This window comes from Salvelinus fontinalis, chromosome 23 (genome assembly GCF_029448725.1).
Source record: "Salvelinus fontinalis isolate EN_2023a chromosome 23, ASM2944872v1, whole genome shotgun sequence".
NCBI classification, from domain to species: Eukaryota; Metazoa; Chordata; class Actinopteri; order Salmoniformes; family Salmonidae; genus Salvelinus; species Salvelinus fontinalis.
Genome location: NC_074687.1, coordinates 23300576 through 23319177, shown reverse-complemented (window position 1 = coordinate 23319177; position 18602 = coordinate 23300576). Strand labels below are relative to the sequence as shown.

Sequence of the window (18602 nt, the reverse complement as noted above, 5' to 3'; positions counted from 1 at the left end):
GTTAAGAACAAATTCTTATTTTCAATGGCGGCCTAGGCACATTGGGTTAACTGCCTTGTTCAGGGGCAGAACGACAGATTTTTATCGTCAGCTCGGGGATTCGATCTTGCAACCTTTCGGTTACAAGTCTAAAGCTGTAACCACTAGGCTACCTGCTTTAATACATGTTCAAATACATGTGAAATTTAAATGTTTCTTTCTTTCTAACTTCTGGGAGGGAAATTGATTACATCTCTTGCCAAGATATGAAATAAACAAACACAAGGTTTTTGGACTGTGCTCAGTAAGGGGAAATCTTTATGATGAGAACATTGTTCACTCTCTCGCTCCCTCTTTCTCTCTGTTTGTATGTACACACTTGACTGTCTATAACTTGCCTAAATGTGTATGTTCGTGCACTGTAGTATATTAGTCCCAGTCTTACTTAAACTTATCCACCCTTTCTTCTTTCCAGGTGTGAATAGGAAGTTGTCCCTTGTTATTGTGTCTTTCCTTGGTCATCTCTGTCCTTTCCCGTACTGTACTTCTGACGATAGAGGACGTGTCTGCACAGACCTTGACTCACCACCGGGAGTCCCACACCGCCTTACCAGGTAAACTAAGCCTCACAATGCTGATCAATGATGTCCCATCGACGTGATTTGCCTTTTTCCACTGTCTCTAATTGAGGGAGAGAGAGAAAAATAGTTAAAACACTATTTAAAAATGTATCTGCAAACAGTAATGAACGGGGTTCACATTTTGACAGAAAGAATGCAAGATCAGTTGGATAACAAAGCAAGCACTCTATCATGTAGGAACTCTTCCTTTATGTGCAATCAGTGAAAGCATTACCATGTTGATTTCTCAATACCACAAGGATGACGCAAGTAACGTTTAGACTAGTACTGTAAGTTGGTTATCTTTGAATGTAGCAGGTAATCATTTATAAAGACATGACTTAATGTTAATTAATGTACTAATTCTGGGTTCAATTTGATTAATGAATTCTGGGACTTCATTTTGTGAAAATCTGTTTTTGTACATGATTTATATCTCAGTTGGTACACTCCACATTAGCATACCAAAATACAATACACTTTCACAGCTGTAATATGCTAACTGCACAATCGGCATGGACTTCTGTTTTCTAATTTTCCTGGATAAGATATCCACTTTTCACTACATTCAGACCACATAATAGGGCAACAATATGTGATTATACAGATATAGTAATCACGATATTTCACATTGTTTGTCTGCATAATTTATATCGAACATTAATTTGCACGAGACAAAGTCCACATGATAAATATTTATTGTTCTTGTATCATATGGTGACACTGGTGCCAATGCCATCTATAGTGCCACCAACTGGTCTGGTGCAGCCATCTAAGGTTGCAGTGACTTATATTCACAGAGCTTCTAATGACATGTACATAAGATTTAACTAGCACATTTCATGGCCCCATGTCCATCGGTTCTGTTGTCATAGCCCTGGTGTGATATGGTCCCATCTAGTGGTGTAGCGTGGACGACTTGGAATGCAGCAACTAATCGTTCTCAAATTCATTATAAGCTCATTCATTGAGTCTATATACCAAATCTGGAGTCAATCTGATTTATGGTTCATGTAAAGAAGATTTATTTGTATTTTTTAAACAATAGCATATGTGCTAACATGCATGTATAGGTACATATGGTACATGAGGAGAAGATGATTGCAGATGATTTTGAGCATGAACATTACAGTGCAAACAGAACGCATTCACACCCCTTTACTTGTTCCACATTTGTTGTGTTTCAAGGTGGGAATAAAATGTATTTAATTGCCTTTATTTTATGTCAACGATCTACACAAAATACACTAATGTCAAAGTGGAAGAAAAATGTTAACATATTTGGCAGCGATTACAGCAGTGAGTCTTTCTGGGTAAGTCTCTAAGAGCTTTGCATATATGGATTGTACAATATTTGCAAGCTCTGTCAAGTTGGTTGTTGATCATTCCTAGACACCCAGTTTCACGTCTTGCCATAGATTTTCAAGTCAGTGTACATTTGGTCTTGTGTTTAGGTTATTGTCCTGCTGAAAAGTTCATTTATCACCCACTGTTGGAAGCAGACTGAACCAGGTTTTCCTATAGGATTTTGCCTGTGCTTAGCTCTATTCCATTTATTTGTATCCTAAAAAAACTCCCTAGTCCTTGCCGATGACAAGCAGACATCTCAGCTTGCTTGTCGGCCCACCACTTCAAGCTCAACTGCGAAAAGACGGAGCTGCTCTTCCATCTGGGGAAGGCCTGCCTGCTCAAAAACCTCTCCATCATGATTGCCAACTCCACAGTGTCGCCCTCCCAGAGTGCAAAAAAACCTTGGTGTGACCCTGGCCAACACCCTGTCGTTCTCTGCAAACATCAAAGCAGTGACTCGCTCCTGCAGGTTCATGCTCTACAACATCGATAGAGTACGACCCTACCTCACACAGGAAGCGGCACAGGTCCTAATCCAGGCACTTGTCATCTCCCGTCTGGACTACTGCAACACGCTGTTGGCTGGGCTTCTCGCTGTTGCCATCAAATCCCTGCAACTTATCCAGAATGCTGCAACCCGCCTGGTTATCAACCTTCCCAAGTTCTCCCATGTCACCCGGACACTCTACTGACTTCCAGTCGAAGCTCACATCCACTACAAGACCATGGTGCTTGCCTACAGAGCAGCAAGAGGAACTGCCCCTCCCTACCTTCAGGCTATGCTCAAACACTACACCCCAACTCAAGGACTCCATTCTGCCACCTCTGGTCTCTTTGTCCACCCACCCCAGCACGAGGTGCAGCTGTGTAATGATCATGCGGTTTAGTCAGCTTCTTGGTATGCCACACCTGTCAGATGGATGGATTATCTTGGCAAAGGAGAAATGCTCACTAACAGTGATGTAAACAAATTTGCGCACAAAATTTGAGTCCAAACACCACATTTGGAGTGAATCTGACTTTTAGTCCATGAGAATAATATTTTGTATGATTATTTTAAGCATTAGCGTTTCATAGTCAAACAAGTAAATTGGTTCCTTATTTTTTAAGATATCAATGCCAAGCATAACATGCTTCATTAAGTTGATAGGTCTCTGTGGAGTGGGTTTACAAAGGAATTTAAAAGAACATGTAAAATCAGATTTCCGGATTCATCAATAACTCAGCCATCTCTTAACCAATCCCTGAGCGTTTCTCAAACTAAGTCAAGATTTGAATTGAACCTTTATTTAACTAGGCTTACATAGCAAAGGGTGTTTTTTAGACCTTATAATAGCCAATAGGCCAATCGGTGCCATTCTTTTTGACCAATTTACTCATGGCCTCTAGTTTCTGTGTGCCAAATTGGAAAAAAGTGACCAATCTATGCTTGAGTTATTTGATTGTCAAGGAAAAAATAATAAGAAGAATTAAGAGAATAATTGTGAATCCCTAAAAATAGAGCTAGCGACAGGGAGAGAGACAGAGAGAGAGAGACAGCGAAAGACAGCGAGAGACAGACAGAGAGAGGCAGAGAGAGGCAGAGAGAGGCAGAGAGAGGCAGAGAGAGGCAGAGAGAGGCAGAGAGAGACTGTGAAATGGTGTAAAATGGCTATGTGTGGGTGGGTGTATGTGTGAGTGTCTGTTGTTTCTGTAGCCTTCCCAATGCTAGGAGCCATGAGTGGGCCGAAGAGAAGAGCTGCTCCACCAGAGGAAGTGAACATGACGCACGACCATGAAACCCAAACAAAACAAAAAACGTTATATACTCACTCTCTCTTTGTTATTCCAGCTCAGGCACAGGCTGGCATTTGCTGCTGCTAACCTCTGTGCTTGCTTGTGCGCGTGTGAGTGCCTGCGTGTGTGCCTGCATGTGGATGTAAATGTTTAAGTGAGTATGTGTGTAGGTTTGTGTGTGTGTGTTCGTGTGTGTGTGGGTGGGTGGGTCGGTGTGTAAATGTTTGAGTGTATGTGAGCTCACGCTTGTCAACGTTTGTGCGCTCGCATTTGTGTGTTTGTGTATGTGTGTGTGCGGCAGACTCGCACTTGTGTGTGCATAGTGACCAGTAATATTTTATACAGTTGAAGTCGGAAGTTTACATACACTTAGGTTGGAGTCATTAAACCTTGTTTTTCAACCACTCCACAAATTTCTTGTTAACAAACCATAGTTTTGGCAAGTCGGTTAGAACATCAACTTTGTGCATGACACAAGTAATTGTTCCACAATTGTTTACAGACAGATTATTTCACTTATAATTCACTGTATCACAATTCCAGTGGGTCAGAAGTTTACATACACTAAGTTGACTGTGCCTTTAAACAGCTTGGAAAATTCCAGAAAATGATGTCATGGCTTTAGAAGCTTCTGATAGGCTAATTAACATAATTTGAGTCAATTGGAGGTGTACCTGTGGATGTATTTCGAGGCCTACCTTCAAATCCAGTGCCTCTTTGCTTGACATCATGGGAAAATCAAAAGAAATCAGCCCAAAAATTGTATACCTCCACAAATCTGGTTCATCCTTAGGAGCAATTTCCAAACGCCTGAATGTACCACATTCATCTGTACAAACAATAGTACGCAAGTATAAACACCATGGGACCACGCAGCCGTCATCCGACTCAGGAAGGAAACGTGTTCTGTTTCCTAGAGATGAATATACTTTGGTGCAGAAGTGCAAATCAATCCCAGAACAACAGCAAAGGACCTTGGGAAGATGCTGGAGGAAACAGGTACAAACGTATCTATATCCACAGTAAGATGAGTCCTATATCGACATAACATGAAAGGCCACTCAGCAAGGAAGAAGCCACTGCTCCAAAACTGCCATAAAAAAAACATACTATGGTTTGCAACTGCACATGGGGACAAAGATGTTTAAGATGGTCTGATGAAACAAAAATAGAACTATTTGGCCATAATGACCATCGTTATGTTTGGAGGAAAAAGGGGGACGCTTGCAAGCCGAAGAACACCATCCTAACCGTGAAGCACGGGGGTGGAAGCATCATGTTGTGGGGGTGCTTTGCTGCAGGAGGGACTGGTGCGCTTCACAAAATAGATGGCATCACGAGGAAGGATAATTATGTGGATTTATTGAAGCAACATCTCGAGACATCAGTCAGGAAGTTAAAGCTTGGTTGCAAATTGGTCTTCCAAATGGACAAACACCCCAAGCATACTTCCAAAGTTGTGGCAAAATGGCTTAAGGACAACAAAGTCAAGGTATTGGAGTGGCCGTCACAAAGCCCTGACCTCAACTCTATAGAAAATGTGTGGGCAGAACTGAAAAAGCGTGTGCGAGCAAGGAGGCCTACAAACCTTACTCAGTTACACCAGCTCTGTCAGGAGGAATGGGCCAAAATTCACCCAACTTATTGTGGGAAGCTTGTGGAAGGTTACCCCAAAGGTTTGACCCAAGTTAAACAATTTAAAGGCAATGCTACCAAATACTAATTGAGTGTATTTAAACTTCTGACCCACTGGGAAAGTGATGAAAGAAATAAAAGCTGAAATAAGTCATTCTCTCTACTGTTATTCTGACATTTCACTTTCTTAAAATAAAGTGGTGATCCTAAATAACCTAAGACAGGGGATTTTTACTAGGATTAAATGTTAGGAATTGTGAAAAACTCAGTTGAAATGTATTTGGCTAAGGTGTATGTAAACTTCCAACTGTAGATCCTGACTCTCTAGTCTGTGATGCTGCTTCTAACTGCTACTAGAAAACAAAGGACAACAGGTAAAAAAACAGTCAAAGCCATTCATTTTATAGGGAGCTGCTCCCTGTATTTCCTATGGGGATCTTTGCGTCGATTTGCATCAGCAATTTGTTTACTTGTATGTGTGTGAAGATGGTGAAATCAATGAATGAATCACTTGTCTTGCTGGCAGCCTTACCTCACTCTGCCCTCACTGCCCACCATCCAACTGTAGTATCCACATAGAGGAACTGAGCTCCCCATGCCCCCCTATGTTCCTTCTATGGGCTCCCTGTCACCTGCAGTGAGCCAGCTGTGAGTGGATAACCCTGCAATGCAGCAGCCGGGTGACTCACACAGGCTGAGACACACTGAGACACACAGACTGAGACACACAGCGAGACATACAGAGAAACACACACACACTCAGAAACACACACCCTGAGACACACACTGAGACACCCACTGAAACACCCACTGAAACACACTGAGACACACTGAGAGGGAGGTAGGCAGAGAGGGAAGGAGAGAGGGATGCAGAGAGGGAGGCAGGCAGAGAGGCAGGGAGGAAGAGAGGGAGGCAGGCAGAAAGGGAGGCAGAGAGGCAGGGAGAGAGGGATGCAGAGAGGGAGGGAGACAGGCAGGCAGGCAGAGAGGCAGGAAGGCAGGCAGAGAGGGATGCAGGCAGAGAGGGATGCAGGCAGAGATATGCAGGCAGAGAGGGAGGCAGGCAGAGAGGCAGGGAGGAAGAGAGGGAGGCAGGCAGAAAGGGAGGCAGAGAGGCAGGGAGAGAGGGATGCAGAGAGGGATGCAGAGAGGGAGGCAGGCAGGCAGAGAGGCAGGAAGGCAGGCAGAGAGGGATGCAGGCAGAGAGGGATGCAGGCAGAGAGGGATGCAGGCAGAGAGGGATGCAGGCAGAGATATGCAGGCAGAGATATGCAGGCAGAGAGGCAGGCAGAGAGGCAGGCAGAGAGGGAGGCAGGCAGAGAGGGAGGGAGGCAGGCAGAGAGGGAGAGAGAGAGGGAGGCAGACAGACAGAGAGGGAGGGAGGGAGGGAGGCAGGCAGAGAGGGAGAGAGAGAGGGAGGCAGGCAGAGAGGGAGGCAGGCAGAGAGGGAGGGAGGCAGGCAGGCAGAGAGGGATGCAGGGAGCGAGCACAGGAGGTTGCTGAGGAGAGAACGGCTCATAATAATGGCCGGAATGTAGAAAATGGAATGGCATCAAACACCTTGAAACCATGTTCCCAAGTGGCACAGCGGTCTAAGGCACTGCATCTCAGTGCTAGAGGTGTCACTACAGACACCCTGGTTCAAATCCAGGCTGTATCACAAACAGCCATGATTGGGAGTCCCATTAGGCGGCGCACAATTGTTCCAGCATCGTCAGGGATTGGCTGGTGTAGGCCGTCATTGTTCTTAACTGACTTGCTTAGTTAAATAAACATTTAAAATAAATGGATTTGATACCATTCCACTGATTCCGCTCCAGTCATTACCACAAGCCCATCCTCCCCAATTAAGGTGCCACCAACCTCCTGTGGTAGGTAGGGAGGAAAGAATAGGGTTTTGGAATAAACTCTGAAAATAAGGTCTGAGATTAACACAGGCTTTTGAGATGTTATACGGTTTGTTCAGTGATATAATATCAGTCAGTTAACATGACCTTTATGAATTAGGAAGTCTGTATGTGCGTCGTGTTTTTTTTATTACAATAAATGCTTCAAAATTCACAAAAAGTCCTGGAACAAAACTAGTAAGATCTACTAAGCCTGTGTTTACCACAGACCTTATTTTCGGCGTTTATCCAAAAACCCTACAAAAGTTCCATTCATTTTCTCATAGGCTTTGTTCAACGAACCATGGCGGACTTAGTGCCAACAAAAAGACGCCATTATTATCACTCTCTATAGTATATGTGACTGAGCTTAGCTCTAAAACGATGACCACCCTATGCTAATTTCCACCCCATCCCTGGTCAGTTGGTGCAATTGTTGGAGGCAGGTAGCCTAGCGCTTAAGAGTGTTGGGCCAGTACTCAAAAAGTTGCTGGTTTGAATCCCTGTGCAGACTAGGTAAAAAATCTGTCGATGTGCTGTAACCTTTAAATTTTTGCCTAAAATGACATACCCAAATCTAACTGCCTGTAACTCAGGCCTTGAAGCAAGGATATGCATATTCTTGGTACCATTTGAAAGGAAACACTTTGAAGTTTGTGGAAATGTTAAAGGAATGTAGGAGAATATAACACAATAGATCTGGTAAAAGATAATACAAAGAAAAAACCAACAGTTCTTTTGTATTTTTTTGTACCGTCATCTTTGAAAAGAGAAAAGACCATAATGAATTATTTTAGCCCAGCTACAATTTAGATTTTGGCCACTAGGTGGCAGCAGTGTATGAGCAAAGTTTTAGACTGATCCAATGAACCATTGCATTTCTGTTCAAAATGTTGTGTCAAAACTGCCCAAATGTGTTAATTTGTTTATTATGTTCATGTTCAAAACTGTGCACTCTCCTCAAACAATAGCATGGCATTATTTCACTGTAATAGCTTCTGTAAATTTGACAGTGCAGTTAGATTTAAAAGAATTTAAGCTTTCTGTCAATATCAGATATGTCAATGTCCTGGGAAATTCTCTTGTTAGTTACAACCTCATGCTAATCGCATTAGCCTACGTTAGCTCAACTGTCCCGTGGATGGGACACGGATCCCGAAGAAGTTTTAAGCAACGCACTTAACCCTAATTGCTCCTATAAGTTGCTCTGGATAAGAGCATCTGCTAAATAACTAAAACATCAAATGTAAAATGGTGTTACCAGCTTGGCAATTCCCAAATGGCACCCTATAGTGTACTACTTTGACCTGTAACCATTTGCCTGCAAAAAAAACGCAACATGTAAAGTATTGTTTCCATGTTTCATGAGCTGAAAAAATTTGTTTACATCCGTGTTAGTGAGCATTTCTACTTTGCCAATATATTCCATCCACCTGACAGGTGTGGCATATCAAGAAGCTGATTAAACAGCATGATCATTACACAGGTGCACCTTATGCTGTGGACAATAAAAGGCCACTCTAAAATGTGCAGTCACACAACACAACACAATGCAATTGCCATGCTGACTGTAGGAATGTCCACCAGAGCTGTTGCAAGATAATTCTAATGTTAATTTCCCTTCCAACGTTGTTCTAAAGAATTTGTCAGTACGTCCAACCGGCCTCACAACTGCAGAATACGTGTAACCATGCCAGCCCAGGACCTTCACATCCAGCTTCTTCACCTGCGGGATCGTCTGAGACCAGCCACTCGGACAGCTGATGAAACTGTGGGCTTGGGAATTTCTAGACAAACTGTCAGAAACTGTCTCAGGGAAGCTGATCTGCGTGCTCGTCATCCTCACCAGGGTCTTGACCTGACTGCAGTATGGCGTCATGGGCAAATGCTCACCTTCGATGGCCGCTGGTACGCTGGAGAAGTGTATTCTTCCCGGATGAATCCCGGTTTCAACCATACACGCTGTCTGCCATCTGGCGCAGTGTGGGCTTGCAGTTTCCTGATGTCAACATTGTGAACAGAATGCTCCATGGTGGCGGTGGGGTTATGGTATGGGCAGTTATAAACTACAGACAATGAACACAATTGCATTTTATCTATGACAATTGTAATGCACTGAGATACTACGACGAGATCCTGAGGCCCACTGTTGTGCCATTTATCACCTCATGTTTCAGCATACAAATGCACGGCCCCATGTCACAAGGATCTGTACACAATTCCTGGGAGCTGAAAATGTCCCAGTTCTTTAATGGCCTGCACACCAGACATGTCAGCCATTGAGCATGTTTGGGATGCTCTGGATCAACATGTACGACAGCGTATTCCATTTTCCGCCAATATCCAGCAACTTGTCACTGCCATTGAAGAGGAGTGGGACAACATTCCGCAGGCCATAATTAGCAGGACCTCTACACCAGGCAGTGTCAGAGGAAGGCCCTAAAAATTATCAAAGACCCCAGCCACCCCAGTCATAGACTGTTATCTCTTCTACCGCATGGCAAGCGGTACCGGAGTGCCAAGTCTAGGACAAAAAGGCTTCTCAAAAGTTTTTACCCCCAAGCCATAAGACTCCTGAACAGGACTATTTGCATTGTGTGCCCCTCCCCCCAACCCCTCTTTTTACGCTGCTGCTACTCTCTATTTATCATATATGCATAGTAACTTTAACTATACATTCATGTACATACTACCTCAATTGGGCCGACCAACCAGTGCTCCCACATATTGGCTAACCGGGCTATCTGCATTGTGTCCCACCCACCACCCGCCAACCCCTCTTTTACGCTACTGCTACTTTCTGTTCATCATATATGCATAGTCACTTTAACCACATCTACATGTACATACTACCTCAATCAGCCTTACTAACCGGTGTCTGTATGTAGCCTCGCTACTTTTATAGCCTCGCTATTGTATATAGCCTGTCTTTTTACTGTTGTTCACCTAATACCTTTTTTGCACTATTGGTTAAAGCCTGTAAATCAGCACTTCACTGTAAGGTCTACTACACCTGTTGTATTCAGCGCACGTGACAAATAAACTTTGATTTGATTTGGAATTCTATGCTAGGGAGAAGTGTTGTGCTGCATTAGACAAATGGTGGTCACACCAGATACTGACTGCTTGTCTGATCTGGATATCTGGGACCAACAGATGCATATGTGTATTCCCAGTCATGTGAATCCATAGATCAGGGCCTAATTTATTTATTTATATTGACTGATTTCCTTATATGAACTGTAACTCAATAAAATCTTTGAAATTGTTGCATGTTGCGTTTATATTTTTGTTCAGTATTAGGTGGGTGTCCTGGATTTGACTGCGACTGAGAGACATCTGAACTGACTCGGTATTTATCAACTAGCTGATGTTGATGTCATATCCCAAATATCACTTTTTCATAAAATTAATTAAAATCTTTAATTCCAGGTAAATATAGTTTTACCAACATGTTTGTCTTTAATTCCAGGTAAATATAGTTTTACCAACATGTTTGTCTTTAATTCCAGGTAAATATAGTTTTACCAACATGTTTGTCTTTAATTGGGGAGATTTGATAGTGATATATATAAGATTGAAGCACCCTCTCTATTTCGGTGTCTATTTCTGCTCTTCCTCTCTCTACTCACCTAAAAGCACATTGAGTTCCAGTGGTTGTCATATTTAGTTCAGCTCCCTTTATAACAGTACTGGCTGGCAGCAGGCGTACTCTAGGGAGGTAAACTGAACAACCCAGTTTCTATTATCCAGACAGAAAGAGAGGTGGGGAAGCATGAGAAGGGTGAGGATGGGTAGCCGTGTCCGATGTGGAATCTACATACTGCTTCAGACACCTGACCCCCCCCTTTCCACCAGATGTCCTTCTTGCCATCCAGGCTCTGAAAATCTTATCATCTTTTCTCTGTGGGACTGGATAGAGGGAACACCTTGGCCTCCACCCTACACCAGTGCTCAGCATTGCTACATATTCATTCCCTTTACCCCAGTGTTGTAAAAAAGAATCCGTCCACTAGAGGATGCTGTTTCAGCCAGATGGACTCAGCAACACTCCCCTCATGGGCCACCAACACCACATGCTCTTTAATCAGCCCTGTGGGGCTCCAGGAATCTGAACCCCAAGCCTTCCGTCCTTATCCCACGTCCCTGTCACAAACACTCCAATGCTGGCTACGGTCTGAGGCGGTCTGGGTATTTATGGAAGTCTGCCACCGGCACAGCTCAAAGTGACCTTCGCAGCAGACCAGGCAGACAGAGAGAGAGAGAGACTTTAGACTTTTTGTATTTCTTTAATGATACATCCTCATTTCATTTAATTAAAACCTCACCCCCACCCCCCTTTAAAAAAACAAATATCCCTTGTGCTGCATACTCACCATGCCCTCTACCCCACGATACAAAACAACACCAAACATCACAATAACCAAAACCTCACCACTTCCCCAGCTGTACAGACCCCCCCCCCCCCCCCCCCCCGACACACCATATCTACTGAAACATCTCCACACTGTTTATCATTTTATATGGCTGGGTTGTGGAAGACAGCCTCCTCCCACATCCACAGCACAGGCTCCCCATCTCCTTCTCGTATGGGCCTTAGCAGCTGCCAGGCCCTCAGCACCGCAGAGTAAAAATCAGAGAGATCTGTTGTACTCAGCCTCTCCAGCCTCATGAGGAAAAGCTGCCGGTCCAACCCTAATCCGCCAGCTCTCCCTCATCCCTCCAACCGACATCAGTATGGTACAGCAGGCTCTGCGCCACCTTTAAGCAGAATGCAGCCACCCTGCTCTCCAGTTCCACCAGGCCCTGTTCACCTTCGTGGACGGACATACAACACTGCCGCCCTCACCCAGTGATGGCCCGACGACAAAAGATCCACCAGCTTGCGTTGCAGGTCTGGGGGGTTGAGGGCAGCCAGTTTATGCCACAACGCCCAACAGCCTATTGCCGGGAGTCCTGGTCATGTAAAACCGATCGAGTCAGGCTGCACTCACCCTAGCCCCAAAGACCTTCACCAGTGTATACTGTTTTGTGTTGGGATGTCTAGTTCTTTAAACATCCACTAGGTCAATTAATGATGTCCCTTATCACCCCCGCCGTCCACCAGCGTCTCCTTAGGCGCTACCTGTGAGAAAAAACCTCACACCTCCTTTGAGGAACACATTTTTACGTCCAGATCCGGTGCAAAAAGAAGAGAGTGAGTCTGTTTTACGGTCTGTCTACCAAAAGTGCTGGGAAGAAGAGTTGAAAGATGACGAAGGGTCTTCTTTGTGGAGGTTCAGGTTGTTCTAGTCATAAATAAGGAGAGATTTATTACCCTGGTGGGATACAGGCAGAGTGACCATGTCTACGTCACTATTCCCTTTATTGTGCACTTTTGACCAAAGCCCTATGGCCTTTTATACATGTAGGTACGTGCACCAATTGGGACACACACAATGCCTTTATATCCGGCAAGGGAAGATGTGATCAGACACACCCAATGCTGCATTTGTGAGAATTTGATAAAGGGCCTGAAATCAGTCCGATACAACAACACCCTAAGCAGTGTTTTAACCTTGCAGTATAGTCTTTGACCGCATCTTCCCACCACGGTCATAAAGAGATGGGCTGGCCCATACTAACAAAGCATCTCAGAGTACGAGTGCTTTAAAATACTAAACTGATCCTAGAACAGCACTCCTACTCTGGGACATTTTGTGAATACAGGCCCATGTCTTTGGTTGGAAGATACTGTCTGGTGTCTGGTGAGGGTGTAGAGTAGGGCTTTTCTGAGCCCTAATATGGCTGTGGACTCCATTACTGTGGATAGTATGTGTGTGTGTCATCCCAGCAAACATTACCCCATTGGACCCATGTGGTTATTTGGTGGGCAAGGTGAACAGCGGCTATTTCACACCAAGCCCATGGGCTAACCCAGACCAATCCCACACCAGCCAAACACGGACTAACCCAGACCAAGCCTACACCAGCCAAACACGGGCTAACCGAGACCAAGCCCACACCAGCCAAACATGGGCTAACCCAGACCAAGCCCACACCAGCCAAACATGGGCTAACCCAGACCAAGCCCACACCAGCCAAACACGGGCTAACCCAGACCAAGCCCACATCAGCCTGACACCGGCTAGCCCACAACAAGCCTACACCAGCCCAGCACAGGCTAGCCAACACCAGACCAACATGGGCCAGCCCACCCCAAGCCCAACATGGTCTAGCCCACACCAAGCCCAGCACAGGCTAGCCCACGCCAAGCCTGTGTTATCCTCAAAGCGGGCGAGGAAGGTGTTTAGCTTGTCCGGAAGCAAGACTTCGGTGTCCGCAACGTGGCTGGTTTTCCCTTTGTAATCTGTCATTGTCTGTAGACCCTGCCACATCTGTCTCGTGTCTGAGCCGTTGAATTGTGACTCCACTTTGTCTCTGTACTGACGTTTTGCCAGTTTGATTGCCTTACGGCGGGAATAACTACACTGTTTGTATTCGGCCATATTCTCAGTCATCTTGCCATGGTTAAATGCGGTGGTTCGCGCTTTCAGTTTTGTGAGAATGCTGCCATCTATCCACGGTTTCTGTTTTGGGTAGGTTTTAATAGTCACAGTGGGTACAACATCTCCTATACACTTCTTGATGAACTCAGTCACCATATCTGTGTATTCTTCAATGTTATTCTCAGAGGCTACACGGAACATTTCCCAGGCCGTGTGATCAAAACAATCTTGAAGCATGGACACCGATTGGTCAGACCAGCGTTGAATAGACCTTAGCACGGGTACTTCCTGTTTGAATTTCTGCCTATAGGAAGATTTAGCAAAATGGAGTCTTGATCAGATTTGCCGAAGGAATGGCGGGGGAGGGCCTTGTAGGCATTTCGAAAAGTTGAGTAGCAGTGATCCAATGTTTTTCCATAGCGAGTACTACAGTCATTGTGTTGGTAGAACTTCGGTCGCTTTTTGCTCAAAATTGCTTTGTTAAAATCCCCAGATACAATAAATCCGGCCTCAGGATATATGGTTTCCAGTTTTCATAAAGTCCAGTGTAGTTCTTTGAGGGCCATCGTGGTATCAGCTTGAGGGGGAATATGCACGGCTGTGACTATAACCGAAGATTATTTTATTTTAAGGTAATACGGTCGGCATTTGATTGTGAGGTATTCTAGTTCGGGTGAACAAAAGGACTTGAGTTTCTGTATGTTATCACAATCACACTATGAGTAGTTAATCATGAAACATACACCCCCTTCTTTCTTCTTTCCGGAGAGTTCTTTATTCCTGTCTGTGCAATGTACTGAGAACCCAGCTGGCTGTATGGACAGGGACAGTATATCCCGAGATGCCATGTTTCCATGTAAAAGAGTATGTTACAGTCCCTGATGTCTTTCTGGAAGGAGATCCTTGCCCTGAGCTTGTCTACTTTATTATCTAGAGACTGAACATTAGTGAGTAATATACTCAGAAGCGGTGGATGGTGTGCACGCCTCCTGTGTCGGACTAAAGGTCCACTGCGAATACCTCTTCTCCTTCTCCGCCGGCAGTGTTTTGGAGCAGCCTCTGGAATAAGTTAAATTGACCTGGGGGTACTGTACAAACAAAGGATGCAATTCGGGAAAGTAGTATTCCTGGTCGTAATGCTGGTGCGTTACCACTGCTCTAATATCCAAAAGATATTTCCGGCTGTATGTAATAACACACAAAAAATTGGGATAATAATGTAAGAAATAACACACAAAAAACAAAATCCTACAAAGTTGCTTCGGAGCTAGAAGCAGAGCTGCCATATCTGTCGGTGCCATCTTTACGCCAAAAGATATATCATTTTGATGCTTAACCAGCCTGGTCTGTTCTGGAGTCAGTCACTACTATTCTGTCGATGGTATAGCAGTGGTTGAACTAAATGGCACTGTGGGGCTGGCTGTGTTGTATACTGTAAGCTGTAAGCACCTTACTGAAACAAGGCATCGGTCTTTGGTTCCATTATCTAGTGCTTTGCTTTACCCACCAAGCTCCTGGCCTGTGATTGGCTGAAAAGATATCCTCTCTGTTGCTGTTTATTAGATTTTTTATCCCATGTTGCCCGTGGGCAATCTTCCATTCAGTGGGGTGTCGTGGCGATGAGGCTGCTGTGCTCTGACCTCAGAGAGCTGGCCTGTACTCTTGGGCACACACACACACTCACTCAATGAGCAGGAGGGCATTATCCTCTGTCCTTTGACCCCTACAACAGATTTACTGTGAACATATCTATTTCCTCCCTGTGATTGGTTCACAATATTGCATGTTGCTGTCACGATCGTGTGGGGGAGAGACGGACCAAAACGCAGCATTTGGAAAATAAGCCATTTGGAAAATAAGCCAATACTAAGGCCAGGGCGTGACAGTTGCTTTATACTCCTATTGACAAATTACGATTTCTTGTGTGTATGTCTGTGTGCATGCCGCATGGGTGTGTATGTTGGTCATATATATTTCCCTGGGTTGTACGGAGGTGCTATGGTTGACAGCAGCTCCATAAAGTCCTATTGATTTCTCAGAGAGGGCTGAGGCTCTATTTCATGTCAGTGGTGCAGCTAGCTGTGAATCAGAACAGGATGACACCAAGGCAGCAGCCGAGACCTTCAGTGTCTGTGTAACTCAATCACAGCCCTGAGTATATGAGAGAGAGAGAGAGAGAGAGAGAGAGAGAGAGAGAGAGAGAGAGAGAGAGAGAGAGAGAGAGAGAGAGAGAGAGAGAGAGAGAGAGAGAGAGAGAGAGAGAGAGAGAGAGAGGAGAGAGAGAGAGAGAGAGAGAGAGAGAGAGAGAGAGAGAGAGAGAGAGAGAGAGAGAGAGAGAGAGAGAGAGAGAGAGAGAGAGAGAGAGAGAGAGAGAGAGAGAGAGAGAGAGAGAGAGAGAGAGAGAGAGAGAGAGAGGTCTCTGATGTCCATAAACCAGCTCTCCAGTCTGTCTATAGATGTGGGGGGTGATTCGTGACCTGAGGCGAAACAGTGTTTTGAATTTGAATGATGTCCTTTGGTTTTCCTCCACCCCACCAATACCTTCTGTATCCCTACCAAAAGTGTTTATAGCCATTATGTGCCACCATTATTATAAAGACAGTGACATGACCATGCTATCACAGTTTCTTTTCATACCCCATCTAAGGAACACATTTGTATAGTCTCTTCTCCCTGCCAAACTGTTAATAGCCATTATGCCACCACTATTATTGGCCATGACATGACCATAGCCAGTGTGCCATAACACCTAAAAAATGGCTGTGGCGATTCTAATGTTAATATCCATTATGCCACCACTGTTATTGGCCATGACATGACCATATACTCTTACTGCAGCTCACCCTGTGCTCCAACCTCTGTGTGGGTGTGTGTCTCAAGGGGGTTTGGGAAAATGTAGAAAGATTCATCTCTCTGTACAGTGACGATAGAAAATAAAGTAATAAGCTCCTTCTTCTTCTCCCAGCCATAAGGAAAGACCTCCCTGGCCGCCACTGACCCCCATCATGGCAGACAGTCGCCAACCTGAAGACAGCCACCCCCATTGGGACCCGTCGGGGGCACAGGACCCCTCTCCCCCCCCAGCCCACGGGGCTAACGGCTACCCCCCCTCCTACAGGGCGTGCCAACCAGGGACGGCCCATGGAGCAGCACCCCCCTCCTACACCTCCAGAGAGAACGGCTTCAACGGAGACCATGCAGTTACGGCTGGTAAGGACACCTGATATCTCAGACTCAGGGACAGAGCTTTTATAACTACTGTATTATACCCACATACTTAATCGGTATTGACCAGTATTGACAAAACGTTGTGTGTCTATACAATGTGGTCGAGTTGTACCTGTCAATTAGAATACACACACACACACACACACACACACACACACACACACACACACACACACACACACACACACACACACACACACACACACACACACACACACACACACACACACACACACACACACACACACACACACACACACACACACACACACACACACACACACAGGGGTTGGTCATGCTGTTTGGTTGGTCTTTCTGAGTGTGTGTGCGTGTGTGGCTCCAGCAGGCACTAAGCGGGCCCCTACCTCTCACTGTGTGGGAGGAACAGTGAACATTGAAGCACCCTTAGTAGATTCATTATCCATTATTACTGTGGCAATTAAGGGTGAAAATCTCTGTTTTCCCAGAGCGAGACACACACACAAACACACACACATCCCTCTCCACACACACTGACTGTACCCCGCTCTGTTCCCTCCTCTTGTTGCCATGGCAGCGGCTCCTCTACAATTTAGTGTGCCAAAGCTCTATTGTATTGTCTATTGTCCCTGCAATCTTTCTGCCTTAACATTTCTATTTCTGCTGACACACAGAACCTTCCACTACCTACTACCTCCACTTTCCACCATTTACCGAACAGAAACCCATTCAACATCTCTGACAGGAGTCGTATTAACCTCATGTACCTCTATTTTAACTGCAGTATGTTGCCAGGACCTTTCATGTCTATTATTCATTTAGACTGCATCAGTCACATAGCCTGTTAGATTGAATACCATGCACTGTTGAAGACCAGACTTGCCATACTATTGGTCAAGAAGAAGCAGTAAGGAAGTCAGCCAAAGAGTATCTTCTGTTTTATCACCACAAGCACACTGTACCCTGTGGGATGAGCTCCATTAGTGTCTAGCCTGGATAGTGTGGCTAGTGCTCAAATAGTCTGTTTCAAACATTGCCTAGAGCATCTGTTAATCAACGTCCATTTACAATTTTGTTGACATTTACTTCCCACTCTGTAGCGATGGAACGTATAACTACAACTGTCTTTCAAAGACATTGACTTTTAGCGAGGTCACTGAAGCCGTTGTACTATGATGTGTTGTCTAAATGCCAAGTGCTTTCTATGGTCTTCAGGTAAGTGTTTGGCATATGAAGAATATGATGTATGTAAATGTACATTTTTTTCACAGTTTTGAATCCTTTTACTTATGCAAACACATAATCCAGCTCCACCCAACCATTACAGAACACTGCATGACACAATGACATTATGCTGTGTTATGTATTATGTTTAAAAAAAATATATATATAGTTCATCTTTATTTAACCAAATAGGCCAGTTGAGAACAAGTTCTCATTTACAACTACAACCTGGCCAAGATAAAGCAAAGCAGTGCGACACAAACAACAACACAGAGTTACACATGGAATAAACAAATGTACAGTCAATAACACAATTGAAAAAAAAGTCTATATACAGTGTGTGCAAATGGCGTAAGGAGATAAGGCAATAAATAGGCCATAGTAACGAAGTAATTACAATTTCGCAAATTAACACTGGAGTGATAAATGTGCAGATG

General features: G+C 44.6%; 1 protein-coding gene across 5 annotated transcripts in view; it reads left to right on the top strand.

The window, feature by feature from the left end:
• The window catches only part of map2 (microtubule-associated protein 2), a 139803-nt gene that overhangs the window by 65709 nt on the left and 55492 nt on the right, over positions 1-18602 (top strand). For 4 of the 5 annotated variants that reach the window (XM_055878277.1, XM_055878272.1, XM_055878282.1 and 1 more), the window contains exons 3-4: positions 455-593; positions 16700-16944. In XM_055878277.1, coding sequence (XP_055734252.1) covers positions 16740-16944 — 205 coding nt within the window. In that variant the 5' untranslated portion in view covers positions 455-593; positions 16700-16739. Of the gene's footprint in view, positions 1-454; positions 594-10543; positions 10599-16699; positions 16945-18602 lie in introns of all 5 variants that reach the window. The other variant, XM_055878271.1, reaches the window with a different exon arrangement.